Raw genomic sequence first — 12,814 nt, 5'->3', positions numbered from 1 at the left:
ACAGTGCTTACACTGCAGTAAATCAATATTGAGATTTTAGTTTTGAAAAAACAACTGTTGTTCAATGTTTAGCTGCTGGGGCAACATGACTCACAAGATGATAGAGAGGGCTCTGTGTGCCCATTGTGGCACACATGTCATAGGTTCACCACCACTGCTTTAGACTATGCTTTCTGAAATTATAATTACCATTACTTTGGGATCCAGCTAGAAAACCCCATGTTATGTAGAGCTTTGTATTCTTTAGGGTAATATTTGGTTAATATATCTTAATTAATTTGGACATAAGAGCAGAATCTGGTATATCATTGGTATTTGTGCTCTAAAAATCCTGTTTTTGTTGTAAGACTTAGTAACGTGATTTTAGGAGGTATGTCCATATATTCATTTTGCAAATGCCAGAGCCCTCTTACAACTGCTGTCATTGGGTTGATTTCAGTCAACTTTAGAGAGATTTTATTTGTCCAACATCTTTGAAAGAACATTTTCTAGTTCAGTCTTAATGTTGCAGAAACTAAATATAGTGAGTGATTAGGTGCTGAATATGTATGAAGGTGGAGGTATACATCCAGCATATCTGAAGTAGAATCCTGGTTACCACTGATTTTTTTTGTTTGATTGTGAATGCATTATATTGCTTGAGATGAGAATAACAAGCTAAATTGTTGTGAGAGTTATAGTTTTTAATTATGTTGAAAAGATAAGTGTAGGGGCTGGGGATTTAGCTCAGCAGCATAAGCACCTGCCTTGCAAGCAGGCAGTCGTGAGTTCGATCCCTGGTACCGATAAAAAAAAAAAAAAGAAAAAGACAAAAAAAAAGATAAGTGTAAAGAATTTCATGTATGTTTGTATAATTTGATAAAAAAAACCACTGTGAAAATATTTTTAAGTAATTTAAAAATTATTTTGATAAACAGTTTTGAAAGGCAGTGTTGAGAGGACAAAATAACTTACTGATAATCTCACATCATAAAATAAACCAGTATTGTAGCTGGGTGTGGTGGTGCATGCATGTAATCCCAGCACTTGGGAGGCGGAGGCAGCAGGATTACTGTTACTTCGAGGCCAGTCCCCCGAAAAAATATTCTTTTGGTATGTTTGTTTCATCATGTAGATTCATGTACACTGTCCTAATTAGTGTTTTAGAAAGAAAGGGAAACCATATACTAAGATCTTAAAGAAAAAATGTAGATATGCTTAAGATCAGATAGTTTAGTAGTGAAGGATGACTTTCCCAAAGTAGAGTTCAAAGAATGTTCAAGTTCTTAATAAAGCTTGTCTTTAAGTAGCAATACAAAGTTTAAAGATGCCCAATCATTATTTTTAAGTATGCATTTTGAAGATTTGTAGGTCAGTGGGCTCTACATTTTTTGAAGTTATCTGTAATGTAACTGGGATGATTCCATTGTTTCAGATTATTCCATTGTTTCAGATTATCAGACATTCAGAAAATGAAAGAGCACTGTCACTAGAATAAAAATCAAAGTTTATTTAAACGTCTTTAATGTAGTTGTATTTCATAAGGTTTTTTTATTTTGTGTACATTGTTTTCTTAAATATATTTTAATTGTACTTGAATTTTATTTTTGTTTTTTTAGTCATAAGTTTTAATGGTCACTCTATCCTTTGAGCTATGTTGTTATCAGCTCCAAAGATAGAGTCAACATTAAATGGCATGATAGCATAAATTTTACTGTTGAATTTTTGATACTTTCTTCTGTCTTCAGGGAATCTCATATTTCATACCGTGATAGAGAAGAAATGTAGTGTTTTGTCCCACTGCATTTCTATGTCAGTTTTATTGACTATAATTTCTGTACCTGATACTAACATTTTTCAGCTGAGTTTAGTTTCAGCTCTAGATTAAAGAAGTTTAATAGAAAAAAATGTTTCATTTTAGCAAGTCTATTCAGGTAGAAATGTAAATGTCAATTGGAAGAGGCTATTCTTGTATAACTCCTATAAATTCTGAGAATCTGACCTTAGTCAGAATAGGTATTAAGACTGAGACAAAGCCGCAGTATTTGATATCTGCCAAAGAAGTTGATGGGGAATTGCTTGTCACTTAGAAGAAACATGTATAAATATTTGAACCTTGAACTGTTTCTGTAGCAATTCTATGAAAGTGCTTTCATTTTGTAGTACATGATACTAAATGTGGTTTTCTTTGATTTTTCCTGAAGAAACTTTAAGGAGGTGAGTAAAATGGGGTTTGGTTGTTAATGTAAACATATTCATATATTTTCAAAGCTATGTATAATATGCATGTTTTTGTTTTATACCATTATCAGAAAAGAATTCAAACTGAAGAATATGAGTTGGAATAGTATCGTATTCATCATAAAATGAAACTTTTTAGTGAAGAAAGTAACTATGTAAATTTATTCAGAAGATTGGTCCTTAGATATTTAAGAAAGGAGGCAGTTTGTTTTTTCCATTTTACTTTTTTTTCCCTCTTGCTCTACTTAAAGTAAGAATTAAGCTGCCTTCTATCACCAATCTGTTCATTCTTCTTGTACTATTTTTTAACACATGAATTATCTAAGATTTAGACCTAAGCTTTGTCAGTTCCTAGTTTATGTGCTCTATACAGTTTCAAACTGGAAAGACTAATTTAATTACAAAATTAGTGTGCCATCTTGTGGAGGATTGTGTAGTTAGCACAGTCTGATTTACCCGTTAGAGTAAAACTACAGATACTGTGGTTGAGCACTTAAAATTAAAAGCCTAGTCTGTTGTGCAAAATAGCAGGGATGTCTTCACATTTCTTAACATATCTACCTTATTTTTAGTGTATACAAGATGTGTAGTTGGTGGAACTGGTAGTAACCATTCCTAATGTTTATTTGGTATCGGTGCCATTTGGTACATATTCTATACCAAAAAATATGGTTAAATTTTAGTATTTGTGGCCCAAGTAGTGATTGATTCACTGTGTCTTAGAATGAAATTGGCTTGGCGTTTTAACAAGAGACTATTATTAACCACATCGCCTCCAATCCCTGGCTCCTCCTCTTCAGTCAGCCTTGTATGCGTCAAGGTCAGCTCCTGTGACGTGTCTCCCTTCTTACATTCTTCTGTAGCTTCCCCACTGTCTGTGGACTCAAGTTCAAGACTCTTATAATTTAATCTTTTCTGATAAGTAACCATTTCTTTTAAGCTTTCCTGGCCAGTATTCATCATTTATATCAAATAGTGTATATATTCATCACACATAGTTTAACTATTTAAGTAACAAGTGCATGTAATAATTTACTTCTCACAGTAGCTTGTCAAGATACTGTGTCACATTTTTAAGATGAAGAATCAAGTGGTTAAAAAGCCTGCCAGAGAACTGGTCAGAGAGCTGTGATAGAGCCAGGATTGTAGCTGAGAGCTGCTTGATATTAATGTTTGGAAACACTTCTCACTGTGTTTTTCTGTATCTGTATCCTTGTTTCTCTTTTCACATTGCCTGAAAAGTCCTCTTCTTTTTTCCCCATTCTGCCTACCAGAACACAAAGCCAGCTTCTAATATATAGCACAAGTGCAACCACCACAATAAACGTTTCCTGAGTTCCCGCAACCAGACATTTCTCTTCCTCTTTTGAACTTTTATGGTACTTTTTAGCTTTCTTGTGGCACTTAACTCTATTGTGTGTTACAGCAGTGATTTATGTACCTGTTTTATATTCTTGATAAGATTGTGAACGTAGGACAGAGACTTTGTCATCATCATCATTGTCATCATTTTCTTTTTAAAAGTTCTTTGGAAGGGCCCAGGATTTAGCTCCATGGCATAAGTGCCTGCCTGGCAAGCATGAGGTTGTGAGTTTGATCCCTGGTACCAGAAAAAAAAAAGTTCTTTGAAGTGTTTTGCCAGTTCAGATCAATACTCATTGGTAGATACTGGTCTAAGTTCTGGGAGAAATGGACAGCCAGCATAGCCTGTGCTCTGTTAAGAAAAAAATACAGGGAAAAAGTTGTGCCTGTAAGATTGTATGTGCCCCAGGATGTACATGAATTGTTATTTCTTATGTGCATGAGAATGAATTTTGAGCAAGACAGTCTGTTATCTTGCTCCAAACATTGATGCTTTCCCTTTGCTTTTTTCTTCTTCCTTTTCTCTGTAGTTCTCCTCAGTTTTTAACATAAATTTCAAAGGTCTGTGACATCTCTATCTTTTAGGTATTAAATAGTACCTTTGCTGATCTTTGTTTCTAGATAATTTACTTTTTGATTAAATTATTCAGTGATTTAACTAAAATTTTTGTTGCACATTTTCATTCACGTATTTCAGAAGGTCCAGTTTTCATCCAGTTCATTTAATTTTAGTATTAAACTTCAACTTGGATCACAAAATGTTCATGGACAAGAATGACATCTTGGCTTCAGTCCATTGGGATGCTTACTCTGTGCCAGATTTTATTTTGCTCAGCTATCAATGAGGCTGTTGTGAAAATGTGGGTCTTTTTTGCTGTGAGAATTTATGCATACAAAGAGACCTGCTTTTCAGAAAGAACATTGAGAACCCAGAGCCCAAGAGAAAGGGTTATTAAAGTTAATGAACCATAGTAACCTTTTCTGGAGAGTGCCCAGAAACACTATAAAACAAAAGGTCACTTGCTGTTGCTATTTTAGTTATATGCTCCTCCTCCAGATTTTAGGATTTAATAGGGTTAATTGCCCTTACAGTGAGGCCTGGGCAAATAATTTTTAAGTCAGATGAAACTTCTTTAGTTTTTTCCCCATTAGAGTATGAGTGTCTGGACATCACTGTGTGCCATTTGTGAAACAGAATGTCACTAAACTAATGATAATGGACTATTTTATAGTTCTGAAATTTGACAAATTATTAGTAGTTTAAAATAATTGCCATTAATTTATATTTATACAGTGCCAAAACTGCTTTAGGTGCTGAACTAGACCCAGAATCAGATAAAATAGTGCCATTTTTATTGTATTTGTAGTACTTAGAAACTACAGGTTATTTTTTATTTTAATGCATGCTTTGAAGGTAGATTGTTCATGCTTGAAAGGCTTTAGAATGTTTCCATGTAACTCAGAGCTAAAGAACTTAACACTTGAATTTTGTGAATGAAAAGATAAGACCCTAGGAGATTTAAGTATTCTATACTTGATTACTCAGTGCTAGAACTAAGTCCTGCTTCAGTGAGCTGTTCTTATCCAGAGAGCAGAGAAGCATTATTTGGTTATTGTCATTTGGTTATAGATTGGGCATTTCACTCAGAAAATTTATTCACAGTTTGAAATTATTTGAAAGTATGACAGAATTCTTAGAATACCATCCAACTCTATGAATGGCAAAAAGTTTTTTCAATGTTACAGTGTGCTGTGAATTGTAACATTTCACGGTGGGACACTGCATAGCCTTAGGTATGTCAGTTAGGGACTCAGTGATTTTTCCATTTTCTTGTAGTTTTATTTTACTTAAAAAAAAAAAAAAAAGGTGGTGTGCTTGTGTAAGCCAGTAGGTATAAGCTGTTTATTAAAAACAACATTTGAAGAAAGGAAAACAATATTGTATAAGAAAGGATAGGATCTGTAATACAGTTTTATGTATAAAAAGTCACTTACTAAGCAAGAGATTGTTTTGACCAAGTGATAAAGTTTATACATGCAGTAGACATTTCAGAGTTAGAAGAAATCAGATTCTCCAGATAAAGTACCTAAAATGACTTAATGTTACTTTCTGAAGAGTTAAACCTACCACAATATATTTGGGGGGAAAAAGGTCCCTCAATTTTCCAGGGAATACCAAAAATATGAATTACTTTTTTTATTAAAATATGTAACTTCAACTTGCAACAAGTTTTAATCATTGTTTTTGTTATTGCATTGGAGAGAAACCACTTTTAATGTGACTTTTTTCAGAGGTAGCTAGATGTCGTTTGTTACATTTTTAGGCTTTATGTTGGTCTAAGGTTTCTAGTTTTTGGAGTCTGAGTAATAAGTTCCATAGACCTTTAGTGGATAAAAAGTGACTGTGTTTTTAAGAAGCTGATAAAGGTAAACTTTTTATGGCCCAACACACAAATTTGTAAACGGGCTACATACCAGATTCATATGCAGTATTTTGAAAATTCAACTCATTATCTATTGGAGAACAATGGAGTCAGAAGGTTGGGGAACATGACTTAGTAATTGTGTTTTTAGGGGCTGGGGGTTTAGCTCAGTGGCATAAGCACCTGCCTTGCAAGCAGGCAGTCGTGAGTTTGATCCCCGGTACCGATAAAAATGAAAAAGACAAAAAAAAAAAAAAAATAATAATAATAGTAATTGTGTTTTTAAGTGAACCTCTCATAATAGTAACTTGTAGCACCCTTTCCATCTGTTCATGTTTAGGGAATACTAGGCTGACACACATTTTGAAAGTTGAAATGTAAAAATCCCATTTTAAAATTTATATAGATGTTCCTTTTAAAACGATCTTTAAAGCAGCTAGCTAGGACTGTTGTCCTTAAGGTTTTGTTTTGTTTTTGTTTTTTCCTTTAAACACTTATTTTTCTGATTTTCATAGAGACTGTTTATTTGTTTGGTGGCTGGGATGGAACACAAGATCTTGCTGACTTCTGGGCATACAGTGTGAAGGAGAACCAATGGACATGTATCTCTAGAGACACTGAAAAAGAGGCAAGTTTCTAGACTTTTCATGTACGTATGTTATATTAGGGGCATGGGTGTACATTTCTTTTTATGCATGATTAATGTCTTCTCTGTCAGCTGAAGAATTTGGTATGCAAGGTTAGTTTAAGTACTCCTTGATGTCAGCTTCTATACCTAACTTGTCAACTACTGATACACAAACAAGTCTATTTTATACAGAGAGATGGAAATATGGATATTTTGATTTCATTTAATGTTTAAACTACTGTAGCCCAGAACAGAGCTGTGTAACTATGTTGTCTTATGCTCCTGTCACGTCTGGTGTTGTTTTTAGCCTTCATTTTATTTTTATTTGCTGTGAAAAAATATGCTTTTGATTTCTAACCTCTCATGGTCTCACTGTTTTGACTCTTTATTGATTAACCATATATTCATGTCTTGCATAACTGTATTTCAGCTGACTATAGGTCATGTATGTGATAGTGGGTCCTGTAAGATTGCATTGCCTGGGCTATTATAGCCATAAGTGTATTCAGTGGTAGTCACACGATGACATTGTATATCAATGCATTTTATTTATTTTATTTTTAAATTAAAATTATATATACACATGCATTTGTATGTCTATACATAAGCAGAGTCTGCCAAAAAATATACACTTTCAAAAGTTTATCATACTAATAAATGTCTGAAAACCAAAGGCCTGCAATTTGAGCAGTTTTTGTAAGTATAGAGGTCAAAGGTAACTTGTATTAATCTCATAATGTAAATTTAGTGTTATTTATACAAGGTTTTCTTCTCCCAGTGTGTATGTTTTTTGGGTGGATTCGATCTTTTTTGGCTGGGGTTTATGGCTTTGAATTAAACAGGTATGTACATATTGGGATAAAGCAAATATCAATTCATTTTTGTCTAGAAATTGTATAGAAATGTTAAATTGCATTCTCTATCCTGAAGTACTTCAATAATGAATTGAAAAATAACCTGTTTAAAAAAAAAAAAAAAAACAAATTAAAAGTGAAGAGGGAAGGACCTAATTTAAATGCTTCTGGTTTTCATTTAGTGAAGTCATTTTAAGAGGTTTAATGCTGTGTCTTTTATACCTAAGAAATTGGATTCTTATTCATTGTAATCTAAAGATTAATCATTTGGGTAGTCTTTATTTTTTCAAAAAGACCTTCAAATTTTTACTTCTTTTTCCTAACTTTGGGAAAAGTATGTAAAAATGACACTCATTGCTTTGTCATAATTGATGTACCATTTTCTGAAGTGATTATTTCTCATCTCAACACAAAGACCTATCTTTAAATACCTAACATTTCTTTTCAACTATGCTAAGTTTGATCACATCTGTAATTATCTTGGCAATAAGCCTTGGATTCATCTTTAAAATTTTCTCTCAGCCAGGCCAGTGGGACAGGCCTGGATTATAAGCATCCTGAGGAGGCTGAGGCTGGATTGTAAGTTCTAGCCCAACCTATGCCTTTTAGCAGCTTAGTGAGACTCAGTCTTAAAATAAAAAATGGCTAAGGATACAGCCCAGTACATATTATCAAAATAATCCTCTCTATTCTTCATTGAATGCATCTCATTTATGTGAAAGTTCCACCAGAATGCTGTATTACACTTCTAATGTTCTTTCCTCTCTATTCCTTTTTACCCTGATTCCATCTTTATGGTTTCTTAAACTTTTGGTCACTGCTGTTTATCTCCATATCTGTTTCCTATTCATGAACGAAGTTTTTTAAAGACGGTTTGGCCATGTGACATCTCAATTTGAACCCTGTGGTTAGTCTGTCTTGGTTTCAGTTACCTGTTACATTTATCTGTGGCATTACAAGCACTCACAGAACTTTAGTGGCAAATAGTAATAAGCATTTATTGTTCCTGACTCTTCAGGTTAATTGGGTCATTCTTTTGTTGTAGACTGTGTACTTACTTGTCTGGGAGTCATGTTTGTCGGCTAGTTTAGGATGATTTCAGCTGGCACTACTTGGCTGTGTTCTGTGTAATCACCTTGTATAGACTAGCTGGGACTTGTTCTCATGGTTGGGTCAGAGCTTCCAGGAGGGTGAAGTATACATGAACAATCCATCAAATTTGTTCTTGTCTCAGCAAAAAACTATGTAAGGAAGTCTGTCAGCATGTCGTGGGAACCACTATTAAAAGGCATAGACACATGGAAGTATGCCTAATAACAGTAACAGAGCAGTTTATCTCCCTCACTTCCCATTAGAGTAAACCTAAATTTCTCATCAAAGTTTGATCTTCACCTGCTTTTTGAGCCTTATCTTCTGATTTCATGTACTTAGTAACTGGAGTTACCAGAATTATTCAGCTTTCTCACCTGTATCACTTGGCACTGTTGTTTTCATGATTGGGATTAGCAGAGGATCTTTCCCTTAGCCTTTACCTAACAAATACCTGTTGATTATTTGAAACTCATTTCTACCGAGAAGCTTTTCTTACTCTCCCTCAGCGGAATTTAAAACTTCCTGTGCTGTGCCCACCTTACCCCTTTTAATTCTTGAATGGGTTATGATGTTAGTTTTTTATTCTTGATTTCCCTACCTATACCCTGAGTAAAGACATGAATCATATTCTTTAGAATTTATATATTTTAAGAATAAGACACATATACTTACTCCTTAATGATAGGAGTAAGTAGATAGTGAATAGGATAAGTTACACGAAGAATTAGTGCTGAAGAAAAGCAGTGATAAATACTACAAAATTCAGGAGAGTGACTGCTTTGGGGTAGATAATTTACTCCAAATTCAAAAGTATTATAGATGTTCTAAGGCTGTATTATAGGTAGATAACTGTTCATTCCAGTATTTTTATATCATTTACATTTTATAGGTAATATTCACAATATACTTAGTTATTTTAAAACTAGTGGTGAAAAATAATTTTGATGGAAAGATTTGGTTATTTTGAAATTAATAGAAATAAGTAAAATAGAGTGACTCATTTCTGCAGCTCAGCTTTATTATAATTTGTTACTATTTTCTTCACATAAACACCTAAAAACCTTTGTTGATCATCTGTAAACTGAATGGCAATTTATGGCTGTGGCTTAAATGTTCATCATTTATAAAATTGAGCAATTACTATTTTACATATCTAAGTTTATTGGTACGTTTTAAGTATACATAACGATCACATTCATTATAGGGAATTTGTACCTGTCCATGATTCTTTTCTCATTCACTAACCCTGCCTTCAAACCCTTTTCCCCTCATTTGGAAAAGCTTTGTTTCTACTTTTTCTTTTCTTTTTCACATTTTTTCTTTTCCCTTTTGATTTGTTATACCAGTGAGTACAAGTTACTGTTTGATGCTACTGTAGGACATTGTATTTTAAACAGATAACACAATTAAGTAAATTTAATTTAATCACTTAAGTTTAATTATGTACCTAATAAAACATTTAGGAGACTGAAAAATAATAGCTCAGCTCTTAATGAGAAAATTATTTTAAATTTGTATGTAGATACACAAGTAAATTTTTATAAATTCATTTTTATTCACTGCAACCCAGTTTCTTCAGTATTCTTTTTAAAAGCCAACTTCAGTAAAAATTCAGTATTTTGTAATTATCTTAAATTATCATTGTTAGTAAAAATGAAATTTATAGCCAGGTGTGGTGGTGCATGCCTGTAATCCCAACACTTGGGAGACTGAGGCAGGAGGATTGCTGGGAGTTCTGTCTGGGCAACATAGTGAGCTCAAGGCCAGCCAAAACTGCATAGCAAGGCCTTGTCTCCAAAAACAAAAGCAAAAAAGCCAGCGACAAAATTTTTTTTTAATTAAAAAAAAAATCATAGCAAGAGACTTCTTGGAACAGGCAGGATTATACCTTTTTGTTAAAGGAAGGTGGGGTAATGACCTTTATATATTTTAAAATCATAGCTCTTTTTGAGGAACTATTTTCAAGATGATAATATGTAATCTACTAACAGGTGATTTCTTACTGTTATGTTTTTTTTGTTGTTGTTGTTTTGTTTTTTTTGTAGTTCTGTATTACGTGTACCCTTACACCGCTTTGGTTTGTTTTGTGTTTTTCTCTTTTTCCTCTTAAATAAAAAAAAAAAAATCATAGCTCTTTTTAAGTATTTCTGACTTCATTTGTGTATTATGGACTAGAAAGAAATTAGATATAGCTCTTACTGGATTTTAGTTACACTAATGCTTTTCTAACGTGGTTTCAGGATTCCTTTACACTTTGGCAAAACCTCATTGGTGTTCTCAGTTTATTTGGATTATTTGTATTGAAAATTATTGAATTAGAAATGAAAAGAACTTTGAAATTTCATCAGTTAATTTAAAATTATAATAACCTATGCTGCCACAGATGATGTTTCTGTTAAAAACAGTTGTTTAGGGTTATGTTTTCCCTTTTACACTACTATAGTGTAATAAATTACCCTGATTGATTTGTGAAGTAAAAGCAACTTTGCATTCCTAAGATAAACAAACCTCTTTTGTTATGAGATGCACTTTTTATGTTTTATAATGCTACATTCCACTTGGCAATATTTTGTTAAAGGTTAATTTTGTGTTTGTGTTCATAAGAGATACTTATCATCTGTAAATTAATTTCTCTGTTTCCTTCTCTTTCTCTTCTTCCCATTCCATCTTCTCTTCCTTCTTTGTAAAGTTGTCATTTGACGTCAGTGTTTTGTTGTCGTCACAAAATTAAGTTAGGAATAGACTGACTAGAATACAGATTTTTAAAATAGGACTTTCTTCCTCAGATTTCTGAAACATTTGGTCTAAAACTGATAAAATTTCTTCTTTAATATCTGAAGAAACTTGCCATCAGATATATTTCTGGGAAGATTCTAAATTATGAATTTAATTTTTCAGTAAATGTAAACATTATATTTTTCTCTTTTCATCAAGTTATTTTCCTGTTAGCATTTTTTTTAGGACTGTGTCTTATTTTATCTACATTTTCAACTTTTATCTAGTTTTTATAATAAACCTTTATTTTCTTTTTGATTTTTAGATTCTATAGTCCTGATTTTCTTTCATTTCTGATAAAGGCTGTTTGTATTTTATTACTCTTTATAAAAAAATTTAATCTGCTTTAATGCTGTCAATATTTCCTCTTAATTTTCTGTTTTTAAATGCTTTATATCCTATTCTATTGTTGTTTTCCTTTTTTTTCTTGCATAGTATATAATTTGTTCATCATTTTAATTGGACTTGTGCTAATTTAGCTAAAGCACAAAGAGAGTAATACTCTTTGGGCTGATTCTGCTCTATTAGAATTTCAGATTTTGCTTCTAGAAAATATGGCATAGATTGAATACATATTATTCCATCTTTGTGACTTGTTTTTTGCAGTGCTAGGGATTGAACCCAAGGTCATCTTGTATGTATGATGCAAGTGTTCTTCCACAGAGCAACATTCTCAGCCCTCCATCTTGGTTTTTGAGATTTTTAAAACTGAAAAAAATTCTTTCTCAAATAAAACTTTCACCTTACCTGCTGAAATCTTGACAAAAATCTTTTAAAATAAGCTTTTGAAGTTAGCTTATGTGAATACTAAAATAGAGAAAGCGGTTTAGTACTAAAAACCTATGATACTTTTTTGTTTTCCTTTAAGTTTTTTATTGTATACAGATTATATCCAGTCTTTGGCAGTTATTCACCAGACTTAAGATCTATTTCCACTTTTTTTTTTTTTTTTTTTTTTTTTTTTTTTTTTGTCTTTTTCGTTTTTATTCATTTTTGTCCTTCAGCGGGAACTCTTTGTCTTAGTCATAACCACATACACACTTTGTTAACAAATTTGTTTTTAGTTTTGTTTCTCTTCTAGAAAAAGAAGTATCTGAAATAGTTAGAACAGAGTTTTTGGCTCTGGTTACATTAGAGCTTAGATCTGCTATCTTAATTTTATGTCTGTGGAAGTTATGGAGATGCTGAAATAGTGATAATGTTTCCTTATAGAATTGTTTAAATGTTAAAGAAAATACATATGTACATTCACAGTAATAATAGAAACAAAACTTAGGAAATATTAAACATTAGTTTTATTTTGTTTCTATCTTTTACCTTTTCAAACCCTGCCCAGTTGAAGTTCCCTACCATGAACTCTTCTAGCTATAGTACAGTTCTTTTAACCTTTTGTTGAGTACTATTATACAAGTGGTCTCAACTCATTCTGTCTTTCTGTTTTTGTTAACATACTAATGTAA

The 12,814-nt window shown here is 32.5% G+C and overlaps 1 protein-coding gene across 6 annotated transcripts in view; it reads left to right on the top strand.

Annotated features, from left to right (window-relative positions):
- Window positions 1–12,814, top strand: part of Mkln1 (muskelin 1) — a 317,153-nt gene that overhangs the window by 246,929 nt on the left and 57,410 nt on the right. For all 6 annotated transcript variants that reach the window (XM_063234205.1, XM_063234200.1, XM_063234188.1 and 3 more), the window contains one exon: window positions 6,521–6,633. In XM_063234205.1, coding sequence (XP_063090275.1) covers window positions 6,521–6,633 — 113 coding nt within the window. The remainder of the gene's footprint in view (window positions 1–6,520; window positions 6,634–12,814) is intronic.

This window comes from Cavia porcellus, unplaced genomic scaffold, assembly GCF_034190915.1.
Source record: "Cavia porcellus strain 051 isolate PalLab524CR breed Dunkin Hartley unplaced genomic scaffold, mCavPor4.1 scaffold_2, whole genome shotgun sequence".
In the NCBI taxonomy this organism is placed as follows: Eukaryota; Metazoa; Chordata; class Mammalia; order Rodentia; family Caviidae; genus Cavia; species Cavia porcellus.
This window is presented reverse-complemented; position numbering and strand designations above follow the sequence as displayed.